A 13,721-nucleotide genomic window follows, 5' to 3' on the forward strand; every position below is an offset into this window, starting at 1 on the left:
ATGAAAACAGTGAAACATACTGAATTTTTTTTTTCTTTTTGATGTTTAATGTTTGCATTATTCCAATGGTGGTCCACATTTGCCCTGGTTCTGACATTACATTAGTGCTGTTTTTGACTTCAGTTCAAACCCGTAACAGAAATGTGTTTTCTTTTTGTTGTTCTAAAAAATTCTTTGGAATTATGGTTTGTTGTTTCAACCGTCAAGTATTTGTTTTAAAAGCTTGATTCACTTGACAACTACTGAAACATGTTTTGAGTGAAATAAGACTCTTGATCTATGCTGAAAGGTGGATAAAAGTCCATTCTCATTCTGGTGGACTTCAATTGTCAAAGAAATTCCACCAGTAACATGTTTTATTTCTCTTTTTGTAAACATTTTACCCTTCACAGTAAATAGAAGTTAAACAACTTAAGATTATATAATTTCACATGCTTGTATAATTGTAAAAAAAAAAAAAATTGTTAACAATCTTACTTCATTTAATAAGACACTGGTTAATGTGTGATATAAGTGCTGCTAACTCAACAGACGAGCAGCTGCGATGACCAGAGGGTGTAAATATCCATCAGAGACGACTCTTCATAAGTGTATGAGTTTGAGTCAGATCTTCATCCATACAACCTCTGGTGGAGCTGTCTATCTGTGGAGCCAACCTATAGCAACACATTTAAGGCGTAAAGTCAGTGACAGCCCAGCTAACGGAGAACATTCTGGCAAGGTTCTCTCAACGTTATGAACAAACATTCTTCCAGGAACACTAATAGAATGTTTCATCAGAGTTATCTGGTCTTAAATAGAGTTATGCTGGGATGGCGTCAGAACCCGGAAGACTAATTCACAGCTGGTTCCTGTGGGATTTTATAATGGGTTTTTTTTCAATTTATGAGTAAAATAAAGCCTGTGGTGAACATAACTTGACTATACTTTGACGTAATTTACACACACCCATAGTGAAAGCGCAAATTATGTTCTTTTTTGAAAACGTACATTTAAGTAAATATAAGAAGTAACTAATTAAAGAAGTAATTAATAAGTAACTATATGAGATGAGACAGTTCGGGGTGTGAGTGTGTGCAGTGTACATTGTAGAACAAAACGTCAAAGTATCGTCAAGTTATGTTTACCACATGCTTTATTTTACTCATAAATTTGGCAAATTGGTCTTCAGGGTTCTGACGTTATCCCTGCAGCACTCTATAGTGTTCTCCAAACGTTAGCACAAAAACATTATTTATAAATCGTTCATGGAAGTTTTTCATGAAACTTTTTAGTTGGACGTTTATTTAACATTTTCTAAATGTTGCTATTTATTCCAGAACATTCAGAGAACATTCAAAAGTAACATTGCCATAATGTTTGAAGAATGACGAAATGGAATGTTTCCCTTAACATTCATATAACCAAGAAAAAAATGCATTTTTAACACATTTAAAAAAAATTATGTTTTGAAACCTTCAGAAATAATGTTTTCATAACTTAATGGGAATGTTAGTAGAACGTTCTTAGAACATATTTTTGTTAGTGGGAAGTTTCTTCACATTTACTACTATATATTATGGAGTTATACTCTGAAATTATATTTGTTTCATTTTCCCTTTAGTGTGTGTCTCATAGTAAAACATCAGCTTCCCATTGTAACATTTTACAGATAAGTGGAATGATTTAGGGCAGACTTTGCTTTGGAAAAGAACAAAGTATAGTTGCTACTCCATGCCAAACCGAGGGCCTGGAATGGCTAATATTACAAACTTTATTCTTTCTAAATGGAAATCTAAAAGTCTGGCATGGACATGAATGAGTATAACTTTTCAGGAAGTGGAACTTCTAATGAGGATGGCCAGGAAGCAAGTGAAGCAGTTCAACATAGCAGAAAGACCAAACCTGAAAGCCCCTTTTCTCCAGGACGTAAGAATGCTAAGAATGAGCAGAGACGGCAGCCAGAATCTGTATAGCTGATGGTCTGTCCACTGGGCTTTTACACCGGTAGGAAAATATCACTTTACCACCCTGGTCCAGCACAAAATCACCTCCCATCTGAGAGAGACAGCGAGGGAAAGAAAGAGAGAGGGCTTTTAATCCATTTTCAAGAGTCCTAGACTACAGGGAGACAAATGTTTATTCTCTAACTGAGTATTATGCAATATTTGGAATTTGTTTTTATGGATTTGGCACATTCCACAAATAGCCTAATAAACTATTTTCTTCTTCTCTTTCAGTAAATCAGTGAAAATCCTGATGGTTAACATCAGGATGTCAAACGAAATACTATATCAGCTTTTTTATTTTCTGTTATTGTTTTATTTTCTACCAAAATTTGGTGTTAAATGCAGTTTAAGCCCTTATTTATGTGATTGTATTTTCTTGCAATAAACATTAAATAAATCTTAATGAGACAAATTATATGTTTCTACACTAGAATTATTTACTTAGTTAGGCTACTTGTCTTGACCATGCTGTAGAAAGTGTCCAAATTATTTTATTTCTTGTGTCACAGTTTTAAGGAATGTTCCAGGGAAAAAAATCATACAGTACCAAGGTGTAGGACATACTTAAAGGACAAGTTCGGTATTTTACACTTAAAGCCCTGTTTTCAGATCGTTTCTGATGAAATACAATGGTTAAGATTGAAATTTGGACAAATGCTGCTGGCCCGAGAAATTTCGGTTTCTGTGGTAGCACCCCCTCACCTCCACAATGGTTGCATAGGTGCACTGGAACAATCCTTCAAAAAACGCATTAAACTTTCGTTTACAAAGACGTGAAACTCACCGAGTGGTCAGGGGTGTTCACTGATATGCTCACACAAAAATCGCTGCAAAAGATGCTTTCCAACAGGTTTTATCGTAGTTTTTGTCCAACTCCATTGACTTGCAAGTCAATTTGTATTTCATCAGAAACGATCTGAAAACAGGGCTTTAAGTGTAAAATACCAAACTTGTCCTTTAAATATTGTGTTTTTGGTCATTAAAATTTGTTCAGTAAAAATAGTTTAATAACAATTAATTGAATATCTATTCCATAGATTATGTGACATACTGTTAAATTTTTTGGACACAGGCGAAGGTAAACACCTTTGGGCCAAAATGGTACGTCAAAGTACGTCCTATTTGTGGAAAATTACATTAATATGGCTCAAGTCTATTGTATAACTAGACCTGCCTGCAAAATACAGTTTTGTAGCATGATTTGAGCTTAAGGCGAGACACGGCAGGCAAAAACATCTTTTTTTTTTCTACTGGTCAATTTTTTTGATTTTTGGATATTTGTCTTCAATAACATGTCTTCTTTCAGACTTGTGGTGAAAAAAAGTCCGAAATACACATTTAGGTCTTTATTTTACTACACTTTGTCTGTTTGCGTCTGTAGATTTCTCATAAATTCAACAAAAGTTGTCGTTGTAAATCATCCTGCCGCTCCGCGATCGCTGTCTGCTCCCTGTCATCACATGCACCGCTGGAAAGCTCTCTCTCTTCACTGTACAATGCTGTCGGATCGAAATATGGTCATTTCCTTTTTATCAGCAACCAATCGTGAAAGTAAAAGGGCTGAATGCGCAATCTCATTGGCTGATGATAAATCTTTAAAGCCCGTTTTCTCAAAATGACCTTTCTCTCATTCTCCAAGTCTGAAATCTCCACTTCAGTAGCACCTATATACACCATACTTTCCAGTCTTGTACCTAGTTATATTATGAAGACATTTACAGAGGGATTTGTAAATATATTATTCCTAGCCTGATTTACATAACATTTTATTCCAAAAAACATGGCGAAAATAATTTTTTTAAGGCTATTGACAGTATATTCTGATTTACAGGATAACAAATGTAGATATCCATAAATCCCTCTGTAATTTTTTTCCCATCTAATATGTGAACACACTGAAAAAATAAATTTTAACCTGGCTTTATCCAATACCCAGATTTCATTTTTTTAAATATATGCAAAGTAGCACATATTTAATTAGATATTGCCTAATTTGCATAATTAAACATTAAATTACAGAAAACTTGTAATACATTTTTTTCTTAATTTAGGTAATCAACTGGGAAAGTATCATGGTGATATCTGCTAGTTAAAATTTTTACCCTATTCACCTGTAGTGTCTCGCCTTAAAGGGATACTTCACCTCTGGAAAGATGAATGTGTATTTAAAATAGGTCATTTATGTAGAAGAAATGTGAAATTATTTTTGAATTTGGAGCTTTCTAGACTGAGAAAAGCCAGAAAATTTATTTTTGGCTTATGTGGATGAAAGACAACAACTCCCAGAATGCACTTGCTTCGCTGCCCTAGGAGGCCACTCCCAAGCCGTGCCTACCGGTTAGAGAGCGCAGTTGAAAACAACAAGGCTAGGCTACTAGTGAGTCTCTGTAACGAGTTTGCCCGGTATTTCGAGATCGCCCAAAATGTCCAGGATTCGGCTTTTGCGTTCTACAGTCGCCATTCATTATGTTTACTGTGGCGAGCAGGACGAGGCTGAGGGCCGCGGGAGAACGGCGCGAGGCCGGTGGCGTGATTACTGAGACGCACCGATCTCGTATCTCTCACGGAGGAGCGGGAATTTTCTTAGCAATGTTAAAACGCACATCAACCGGTCACTTGTTTAGCGTTCATGTAAACACTACATTCAGATTCACCAAACGGAATGAATTCAGTTAAGCCCCTTTCACACAGCGCTTTGAACCCGGGAAATTGCCGGCAAATTGCCAGAGCGCCTTCTGTGTGAACGCAAACTCGACCCGGGATTTATGCCGGGATCGATGCCGGGTCGGGACCTAGTAACATTGCCGTGTTCAGTCCCGGAACGCGCGCTGTGTGAACAAAAGCCGTAATAATGCCGTGTCGTAGTGATGACGCTGAAGCCGGGCTCGTTCTCCAGCTGTGAAACGGTACGTAATGCGCAAGTTCATGATCGAATCAGAGAAAAAAATGCACAAGCGTGGTTTATAAGCAAACTTAAGACACTGCTGAGATTACAAGTCACATCGATGTCACGTGTCTTTACGGCATTTTTACGGGTTGTGTGTGAACGCACTCTCTGATTCCGGAAAATCACTGGCAGTGTGAATGAACCAAAATCAAACGAACCCGGGTCAAATCCCGGGTCACTTTATACGTGTATTTTCCGGAATCTCTGTGTGAAAGGGGCTTTAGATTGAAACAAAAGGTGTGCATGTAAACAATGAATGGCGACTGCAGAAACCAAAAGCCGAATCCCGGACATTTTGGACGATCTCGACGGCCGGACATGTCCGGGAAAAAGAGGATGGTACCCCTACTACTACCCCTACTACTCAGATTTCTCCTACTACTCAGCTTTCTCCACAGAACAAGAGCCTGTTAGCTTAGCTTCCAAAGAAAGACGGCTGATACTATGTGTATATTCTGTGAGTGAGATCCCACCCTCTATGGGCGGGTTGAAAACATGCGGGACAGCCCCTCCTACTGGCTGTAGTCTTTAGCCTCTGGCCAAAAAATCCTCCGATGACGCAAAATGACGATTTTTGCGTCATCGGAGGATTTTTTCCAGACAAAAAATACATAAATCTCTCATCTCAGGGGGATATGAAGGTAGAAAGCACGGTAATTCGAAAATACTACAGGTTTTCTACTAATACAAAGCTTAATGCTAAATCCTGAAGTATCCCTTTAAGAAGTTAAATCGTTGTTAGATTTTATTGCAGATTTGATATATGTTTGATAGGGCTGGGCGATATATCGCATGACATTGTTATGCGCATCTCGTCAGTAAAGCCGGTTCCTTGATTAGTAGTAAATTGCCATCACCTGCTTTCAGATGGAGCGGCATTTACTACACAGAGCCGTAGTTCACTGACAAGCTGAGCCATATCGCATTAATTATCACGGACGTATCGCCTGCGTTAATAATGCAATATGGCTCAGCTTGTCAGTGAACTACGGCTCTGTGTAGTAAATGCCGCTCCATCTGAAAGCAGGTAATGGCAATTTACTACTAATCAAGGAACCGGCTTTACTGATGAGATGCGCATAACAATGTCATGCGATATATCGCCCAGCCCTAATGTTTGATCAATGTAACTAACCCCATGTGCAGTCTAACAATATTCCTTTAATTGCCCTTATCCCATAAAATCAGGGTAATAACAAACTCATGGGACGAAATCCAACCAAGTCAGTGTTTCATTCTTATGTTCTGTACATAATATTTTTCAGTAAATGTTCTCTGAGTGTCACCTGAAATAGATCATCGATGAACTGAGGTGGCACATCAGGTGACTGTTGGTTCATGGCCAGAAATTCAGAATAGTGGAGCATTATCTTAAACTTCATCACCTTGGTGATGGATGAACCCAGACCGAAAGCTTGATACACCTGTAACCAATCATAAACAGAAAATAACCAAAGTCAATTACAACATAATTCAGCCAAATCTGGACAAAAAACAGTAATTTTCTGCAAACATTTATGCTGAAAAAAAGCATAATAAATAAGGGAATACTTTTTTAAAAAGCAATTATACAATAGTGACCAAAAGTGATCAGTGAAAAGTGAAAAGCCTTGTAAAATTGACATCTTCACCCTTTATTTAAATATAATTACACTTTTGTAAGCATTTTGCGTAGTTGTGCTTGGAGTCAATTGTTTTGTTTGTGATAAAACAATGAAACATGCCAAATTGTGCGGAAAGGGGGAATATAATTAGGCTAAGAAAGGACTAATAGTGCTTTTGCACAGTCAATAGTTCTCACCACTCTCTCTGCATCCAACAGCATGTCAAACTCATAGCCTGTCTGACAAAGCCAGAACGTTGCTCCTTCAAGAGAACCATACGAGACCACCAGCACCCGCAATGACTGAGCTTCCAGACGCTTCTGTATGAGAAAGAACCAGAAACAGTGTTGATGATTCAAAGAAAACGGCAATGCTGACTTTGGAACATTCTCTATAAAATAGCAGCGCAATATTTTGCTTTGCCAAGTCCACAGCTGGGTCAACAAGCTTTCAAAAGATATTCTCCAAGCATGTCTCCATAAGCTGAAATGGCAGAGGTCTGCAGCTGTGCAGTTTTCATCTTCATTAATGACAGGCTGTCTTACCTTGCTGTCCTTCAGCTCAGTCAGGTGGTCTCGTCACGGCTGTCATCCGAAATGCCGGAGCAGCACAAGGAGGAGATTCTCTCCCTTCCCCAAGTACTGACTCAGAGACACATTCCTGCAAGAGTACAGGACAACAACGATGTACATTACAGTTCACACATGTCATCAATCAATGAGCTGGAATTTAAACTCAAATAGCCCCAACCACAGGGCGTTGAATTGAAATTGATATGTTTGTGATCAGTATGATTTGTTTTTGGAAGAAATTAATACTTTTATTAAGCCATGATGAAAAGTGACAGTAAAGTATTTCTATTCATCAAAGACTCCTGAAGACTCCTTATTCCACAAAAATATGAAGCAGCAAAACTGTTCTGTTTTAACATGATAATAATAAGAAATGTTTCTTGAGCAGCAAATCAGCATTTTAGACTGATTAGAAGGATCAAGTGTGACACTAAAGACAGGATTTGATCACAGGATAAATTACATTTTAAAGTATATTAAAATACAAACATTTTATTTAAATTTGTAATAATAATAATAACTCACAATATTACTGTTTTTTTTAATATATTTTTTATCAAATAAATGCAGCCTTGGCGAGTATAAGAGACTTTAAAAAAACATTCAAAAATTCTACTGACCAAAACAATATGCACAACTTTATCTCTTTTCACCTATTAGATACTATCTTTACAAAACATTGATCATTAACTATATAGAGAAATAAGTGGAATTATAGATATAGCGTATGGATTATCTATAAAACAACAACAACAAATTGCTTGGTTAAATATAAACCAGGTAAAAGTTATCATTCTCACAATGCATGGCATTTAAGGTACAAACACAGAAATGCTATTAAATTGATTTCAAGCTACTAAACATAACTGGCAAAACAAATGTAATACCTTTAAATGATGTTTTGATTAACAAAGTTTGTGAGGAGCACGTTCATATAATTATAATTAATCAGTTGTGATGTAGAGTAATAAACTCTTGCAACTGAAGGCCTTCATTTTGTTTCATCAGCAGAATAACCCTGTTTAGTAGTTCTGGATTGTGGCTTCCACTGAATATGAACAGTGATCATATCATGTGTTTATCTCACTCTTTAGTTTGGACGTGTATAAACCGTGTATCTGAGCTGAGCGTCTGGGCTGCAGGACACTGGGAAAGAATTGTGTCGCTCATTTGCATCTGAACATCAAGACGTTTCAAAAAACCATCCCACTCCACCTGTCAATCAAACAAACATACATTCACACACACACTCACACACCCTTATACTAAGGTAAAAACAATTTATCATTTGAAAACAAGCAATCTACGGAGCCCCTAAAGGGGACAAGGTGATGGAAAAAATAGGAGATTGGAGAAAATATTATATTTCAATGCTTTTGCGTTGACTTGCAAAACTTTTGCAGTCCCCTTTGAGTGGAACTCAACAACGGCTATGGGAACGCTCCGTGTCTGAAGCACGTTTACACACGGTAATCTGCGATTAGCTGAGCATGATGACGTAACGTAGCCTAGTACGTCACTAAAACCATAAATAGACACTATGTCAGTGTGTTGCCAGCTTCTTTGTCTTCAGAAGCACGTTTCAGATAATTAACACTATCACGAGTGGAGAGCATTCAGTCAATCAACGATAAGAGGTATATATATATATACAGCAGTCTTACCTCTGTTCGTTGACAGTTTATCAGCATCCCTCAACCACCCCTTCTCCACACTTCTAGTTCTAATCACTTCTATACACGGGGGAAGTACTCTGGGTTCGGGCCAAATTCCGAGATCAGAGCCCTCCCCCCGGACAGCACTCCAAATACTCATAAAGCTTTACTCCATCTAATTATATGTAAGTGTGAACTCGTGTGAACATCCGCATCCTATGAGCCACGGGGAATGTCTGTATGTGTGAGCGCGCTGCTTTGTGTATGTGTTTGACAAAGATAGGATTTCGATTCCACCATGTCAGGAAATAAGTTCAGGAGATGTGTGACGGCGTGTCTGTGATACATTACAGGCAACGACTCACACAACGTGTGTATCTGTATGGGTCAAGAGCATGTGAGGCAAGTCCTTGAGGGGGCTGACTGTGCTCACTGCGACAAGTTTAATCTCTGCAAGCTCCGATCCCGCTTGGCTCTATTGGATGAGAGCCAAGCTCCTGCACCCCATGGCAACTCGGCAAATTCGGTCATGGGGTTTGCAGGTAGAATTGACTTCACCGACTCTGAGGACCCGCTTTGGATCTTGAAGCTCGCTCTGCGATTTCTTCGCACCAGAACGAGACCCTGTATTTGAAAAGAGACGGACGAAAAAAGACAGGGCAAACAACCTCCCCGCTGCCATCTCCTGTTCTTCCCTAACCTTTACACCAAGGTGTCTAGATCTTGGAAGAATCCATTCTCTGCGCAAGTGTATATGCAGGCCACCTCAACATACTGTACTCTGAGGTGGCTGGTATGCGCAACCACAGGTACGGGGCAGTGCCAAGGGTGGAAGAGATGCTTGCGGGGTATCTCTCCCCCTCATACGCATCATTGTGGAGAAAACCCGCCTAACCCACCAAGTCTTGTAGAGACAGGATTCAGTGGGCCATAGAACATGTACCCCATGTACTCTTTGGACATACAGGTTCAAGACCTGTAGTTAATCATGCTCACCCTGAAGTTAATCATGTCGCAAATCCAGTTCGAGGACTGGTCTGAAGAATGCATACTTTCACATCGAGATTCTGCCTCTGTGGCTGGTCAGCCAGTTGTTTTGTAGGATTTATTCCCTCCACCTTAAGAGACAGAAGAGCAAGAAAGTCTGCGCTTGTTATGTCTGGTCCGTGCTTTGAGGATATCCGTCCACCGCTCAGGCCTGTGGCGCAAGTCCTCTCAGCTCCTGGTCTGCTTTGGTGGCCACAATAGAGGGAATGCAGTCACCAAGCAGCACATCTCACACTGGATCACTGACGTGATCTCCCTCTCCTATGAGCCACGGGGAATGGCTTCGCCTCTAGGGGTTAGGGCCCACTCCACTAGGGGTGCACCATTGCAAGATGTTTGGGCTATGGCAGGCTGGTCCTCTCTGCACACATTCATCAGGTTCTACAGTCTGGAGACGAATTCACTCCAGGGTTAATCCAGTCTTGGCCCGCGTTCACAATTATCGGTGCAGAAACAAAGCCTTATGGAGCAGGCACTATCCAGTGCCGTGCCGATGTTGGCATTAAAGTTCTCATAGCGTCAAGCTATGATGCAGCATTGATTTCACTCGAAAGGGAACGTCTAAGGTTATGCATGCAACCTGGATCCCTGAGAGGGGAACGAGACACCGCATTGGGCTGCCACACCATCACATCTTCTTTAGACAGTCAGAATCTGGTTCTGGTTCTTGTGCGTTCCCACAAAACAATTAGCATTCTCTCGAAAAAGTACTGCGTCCCCCCAATAAACTTTGCGTTTTCTTGCAAAAGTATTGAGTTCCCTCCAAAAACGTTGCGTTTTCTCACAAAAGTATATGTATTCTCAAAACCTTTGCGTTCCCTCATAATGATATTGCATTCCATCCAAAAACTTCGCGTTTTCTCACAAGTCTTGCATTCCCCTGAAAAACTTTACATTCTCTCGTAAAAGTATTGCGTTCCCCAGTGAAACTTTGCATTTTCTCGCACATATGTTGCTTGCCCCTGAAAAACGTTGCGTTCTCTCAAAAAAAGGACTGCGTTCCCCTAGCCTGGGTTTCCCCATGCTGCCTTGCTCTCAGCGCGATTTTATTCACGCTGCTAGGCAGCCTGGACACTATGGACCAGATTTTCCCCTGAAAAAGGGAAGCAATCACAGAACGGGGAGGGAGCAGCAAGACGATGACGACACCGAAGCAGTTTGTTTATATCTATGGATCCAACTTGGCATCAGACTCGACGTTACCTCTACCCTCATGTTTATCTTGCACAAACGGTAATATTCGCTAAACGCCATCGTGTACAAATAAATCTTTGACCCATCGTCTTTTTCCTCGTCGAATTTCTGTCACTCTACATACGTCATCTGGTATAATTGAAACGATTGGCTATGAGCTACGTACAGGCGCATTTGATAGACATTCATAGCGCCCAATAAACGGCTCTGGGCATTCGTAAACCACGCCTCAAATACGAGAAAATGAACGTGGTTCCCAGACCAAGTCTCAAATGAGACTTGGTCTGACGTTAGCCAGGCTAGCGTTCCCCCCAAAACTTTGTGTTCTCTAGCAAAAGTATTGCGTTGCCCCAAGAAACTTTGTGCTTGTCATATATTGCTGTACTGAAGTGCACGACTCATTTGAATATGACAAAAAAACTTTTTTTAACCCAGTCTTTAACCCAATAATCCAGAACAAGAAAACTCAGGAGAACTAGCAACACGTAAACTCCGAAATAAACAATACCGGACACAGAACTAGGAAAAATCAGGGCTTAAATACATGGGGAGACATAATGATTGACAGGTGAACATAATCAGTAACCAAGGGAAAATGGGCAGATAAGACAGGCAAACATGGAAAACAAAACACCATGAAAATAAAACAGAACAAAACAGAACATACACATTACAGTGTTTCTCTCGCAATAGTTTTGCAAGAAAATGCAAAGGCATTGAAATATAGCATTTCCTCCCATCTCATTTTTATACCATCACCATATCCCTTTCGTGGCTACATAGAAATCATAATAAAATTATATTACTTACTTCCAGTTGCAGTAAGCCTTCAACATTATCTCGAACCTCTGTGATTCTGTTTAAATTAGGAATAAAATGATAATACTATTATCCTTATACTTTTATGCAATTGATACCCAATATGTAATGTATAATGTAAAGGGCACAGATTAGTAGTGGATTTTTTATGACTATGAGGGGTCCCACACCTTGGTTAACTTCAAATTGGAACTTTCCAGGTCCAATACCCTCAAATTCAAGGACTTAATGTGGGGACACATTTCAAGTGAGAGCAACCTTGTAAGATACATTGTTACAGTTTTCATCTGTCAAACAACTATGCAAAAAACCTTTTTTTGCATTTATTTTTGGCCATATGACAGATCTGATATTCTATTTGTTGTATTTATGTTTCGCATAAAACTGAAGAATATTCAGTACATCCTATAAAAAATAAAAATAATGATAATAATAAAATAAAATATTAAATAAAATAAAAATGTGTCAAGGTCTTGGAACTGATTATTTCTACATGACAACTTGACAGCTCAACAATAAACCATGAGAAAAAATGAGATCAAGTATATTTATTTACCTTTATTTTACCAGGAAGTCTCATTGAGATCAAAAATCTCTTTTACAAGAGAGACCTGGCCAAGGTAGCAGCCATACATAAACAACATATTAAAGTGCTACATACAAGGAAGCAGCAAACACAACATAGTAAAAAAATAAAATATATATTTTAGTATATGAAATAGTATATGAACTTGCAACAGAACATATTATTATTTTACATTTGATTATTTTATTTATTTCTACATAACTCTTCAGTATATGTTGGTGTGCCGTCATTTGCTACTTAAATTATGACTACATTATTATGTAATTATTTGTCCCATTTTTATTTAAATAATTTAGCACTTTTTAAAACTTTTTTTAAATGTCATAAATTGTGTATGACAGATAGGATCATCATTTATTATGCATATGATTAATATTTATAAACGATAAATTAATAAATAACATTAATTATAATCAATGAATTAATCTGTCCAATATCGTCTTCAAAAATAATAGTTACTTTCTAGTCTACATAGTCACTATGTATTGTTCTGTTTATTACATTAATAAATGTGAGGGTTGCCTGGGACATCAGTAAATTAAACAGTTTAGCGGTTATTATGCAAAACATTTGATCAGTGAATGCCACGACTGACCAATCACAAAATCAAGTATTCCAGAGAGAATATTTCCATACTCACTGAAAAAACTGTTCCCATAAACTTTCTGCTTCCTTTTGGTTTTTCACACCCAGACTGAAAGAAAACGTCGTATGAGATGGAGTTTATCATTTTGTAGTAGGCTACAACAAAATACTTCAAACATACACAATGGCAATGTTTAAAGACAAGTATACACACCAGTTAAAGAACTTGGCTCCTGCTGGCATCAGACCAAATAAAGGACGAATTTTCTTATTTACAATTTCTTGTGAAGAACCACCTAAACAACAGTAATAAATATGTGAATCCTGCATGTATTCGGAAAATTCAAGAGTAAATTATAATTATACAAGCCCATTATAAAACAATGCGAAGCAGAAACCTTTTTCATAGACTCGCAACCTTTTGAACCCCAATGAATGTATACACACGCACACTGCACACATACATGATGCTACCTATTTGAGCAAACATAAGACGTACAAAATCTCATATTGTTTAGGATACCTTTAGCCACATCATTTTCCACATTATCCAACGATGTTCTACCAAATCTTTTCAGTTCTTTCAGAGCCCTTATAAGTGTGTTTTGGTCAACTTCAGTAGCCATGCTGAGCTTAAAGCGAGTTACATGGTTACATCTGTCATTCATCAGATCAGGTGATTGCGCGATCCCGGAACCTAAACGGTGATTGGTTGAACCTCGTC

At 38.5% G+C, this 13,721-nt stretch overlaps 1 protein-coding gene across 1 annotated transcript; it reads right to left on the minus strand.

Annotated features, from left to right (window-relative positions):
- Positions 1-24: 24 nt before the first annotated feature.
- On the minus strand, positions 25-13,678 carry selenol (selenoprotein L). The gene is made up of 10 exons (XM_082148519.1): positions 13,521-13,678; positions 13,212-13,293; positions 13,053-13,106; positions 11,818-11,863; positions 8,199-8,326; positions 7,085-7,199; positions 6,737-6,859; positions 6,222-6,359; positions 1,885-2,037; positions 25-656 (listed from the first exon to the last, which is right to left on the minus strand). The coding sequence occupies exons 1-9, from the start codon at positions 13,663-13,665 to the stop codon at positions 1,918-1,920; spliced, it is 951 nt and encodes a 316-aa protein (XP_082004645.1). The 5' UTR covers positions 13,666-13,678; the 3' UTR covers positions 25-656; positions 1,885-1,917.
- Between the last annotated feature and the right edge of the window lie 43 nt (positions 13,679-13,721).

This window comes from Leuciscus leuciscus (assembly GCF_965113295.1).
Source record: "Leuciscus leuciscus genome assembly, chromosome: 19".
Lineage (NCBI taxonomy): Eukaryota > Metazoa > Chordata > Actinopteri > Cypriniformes > Leuciscidae > Leuciscus > Leuciscus leuciscus.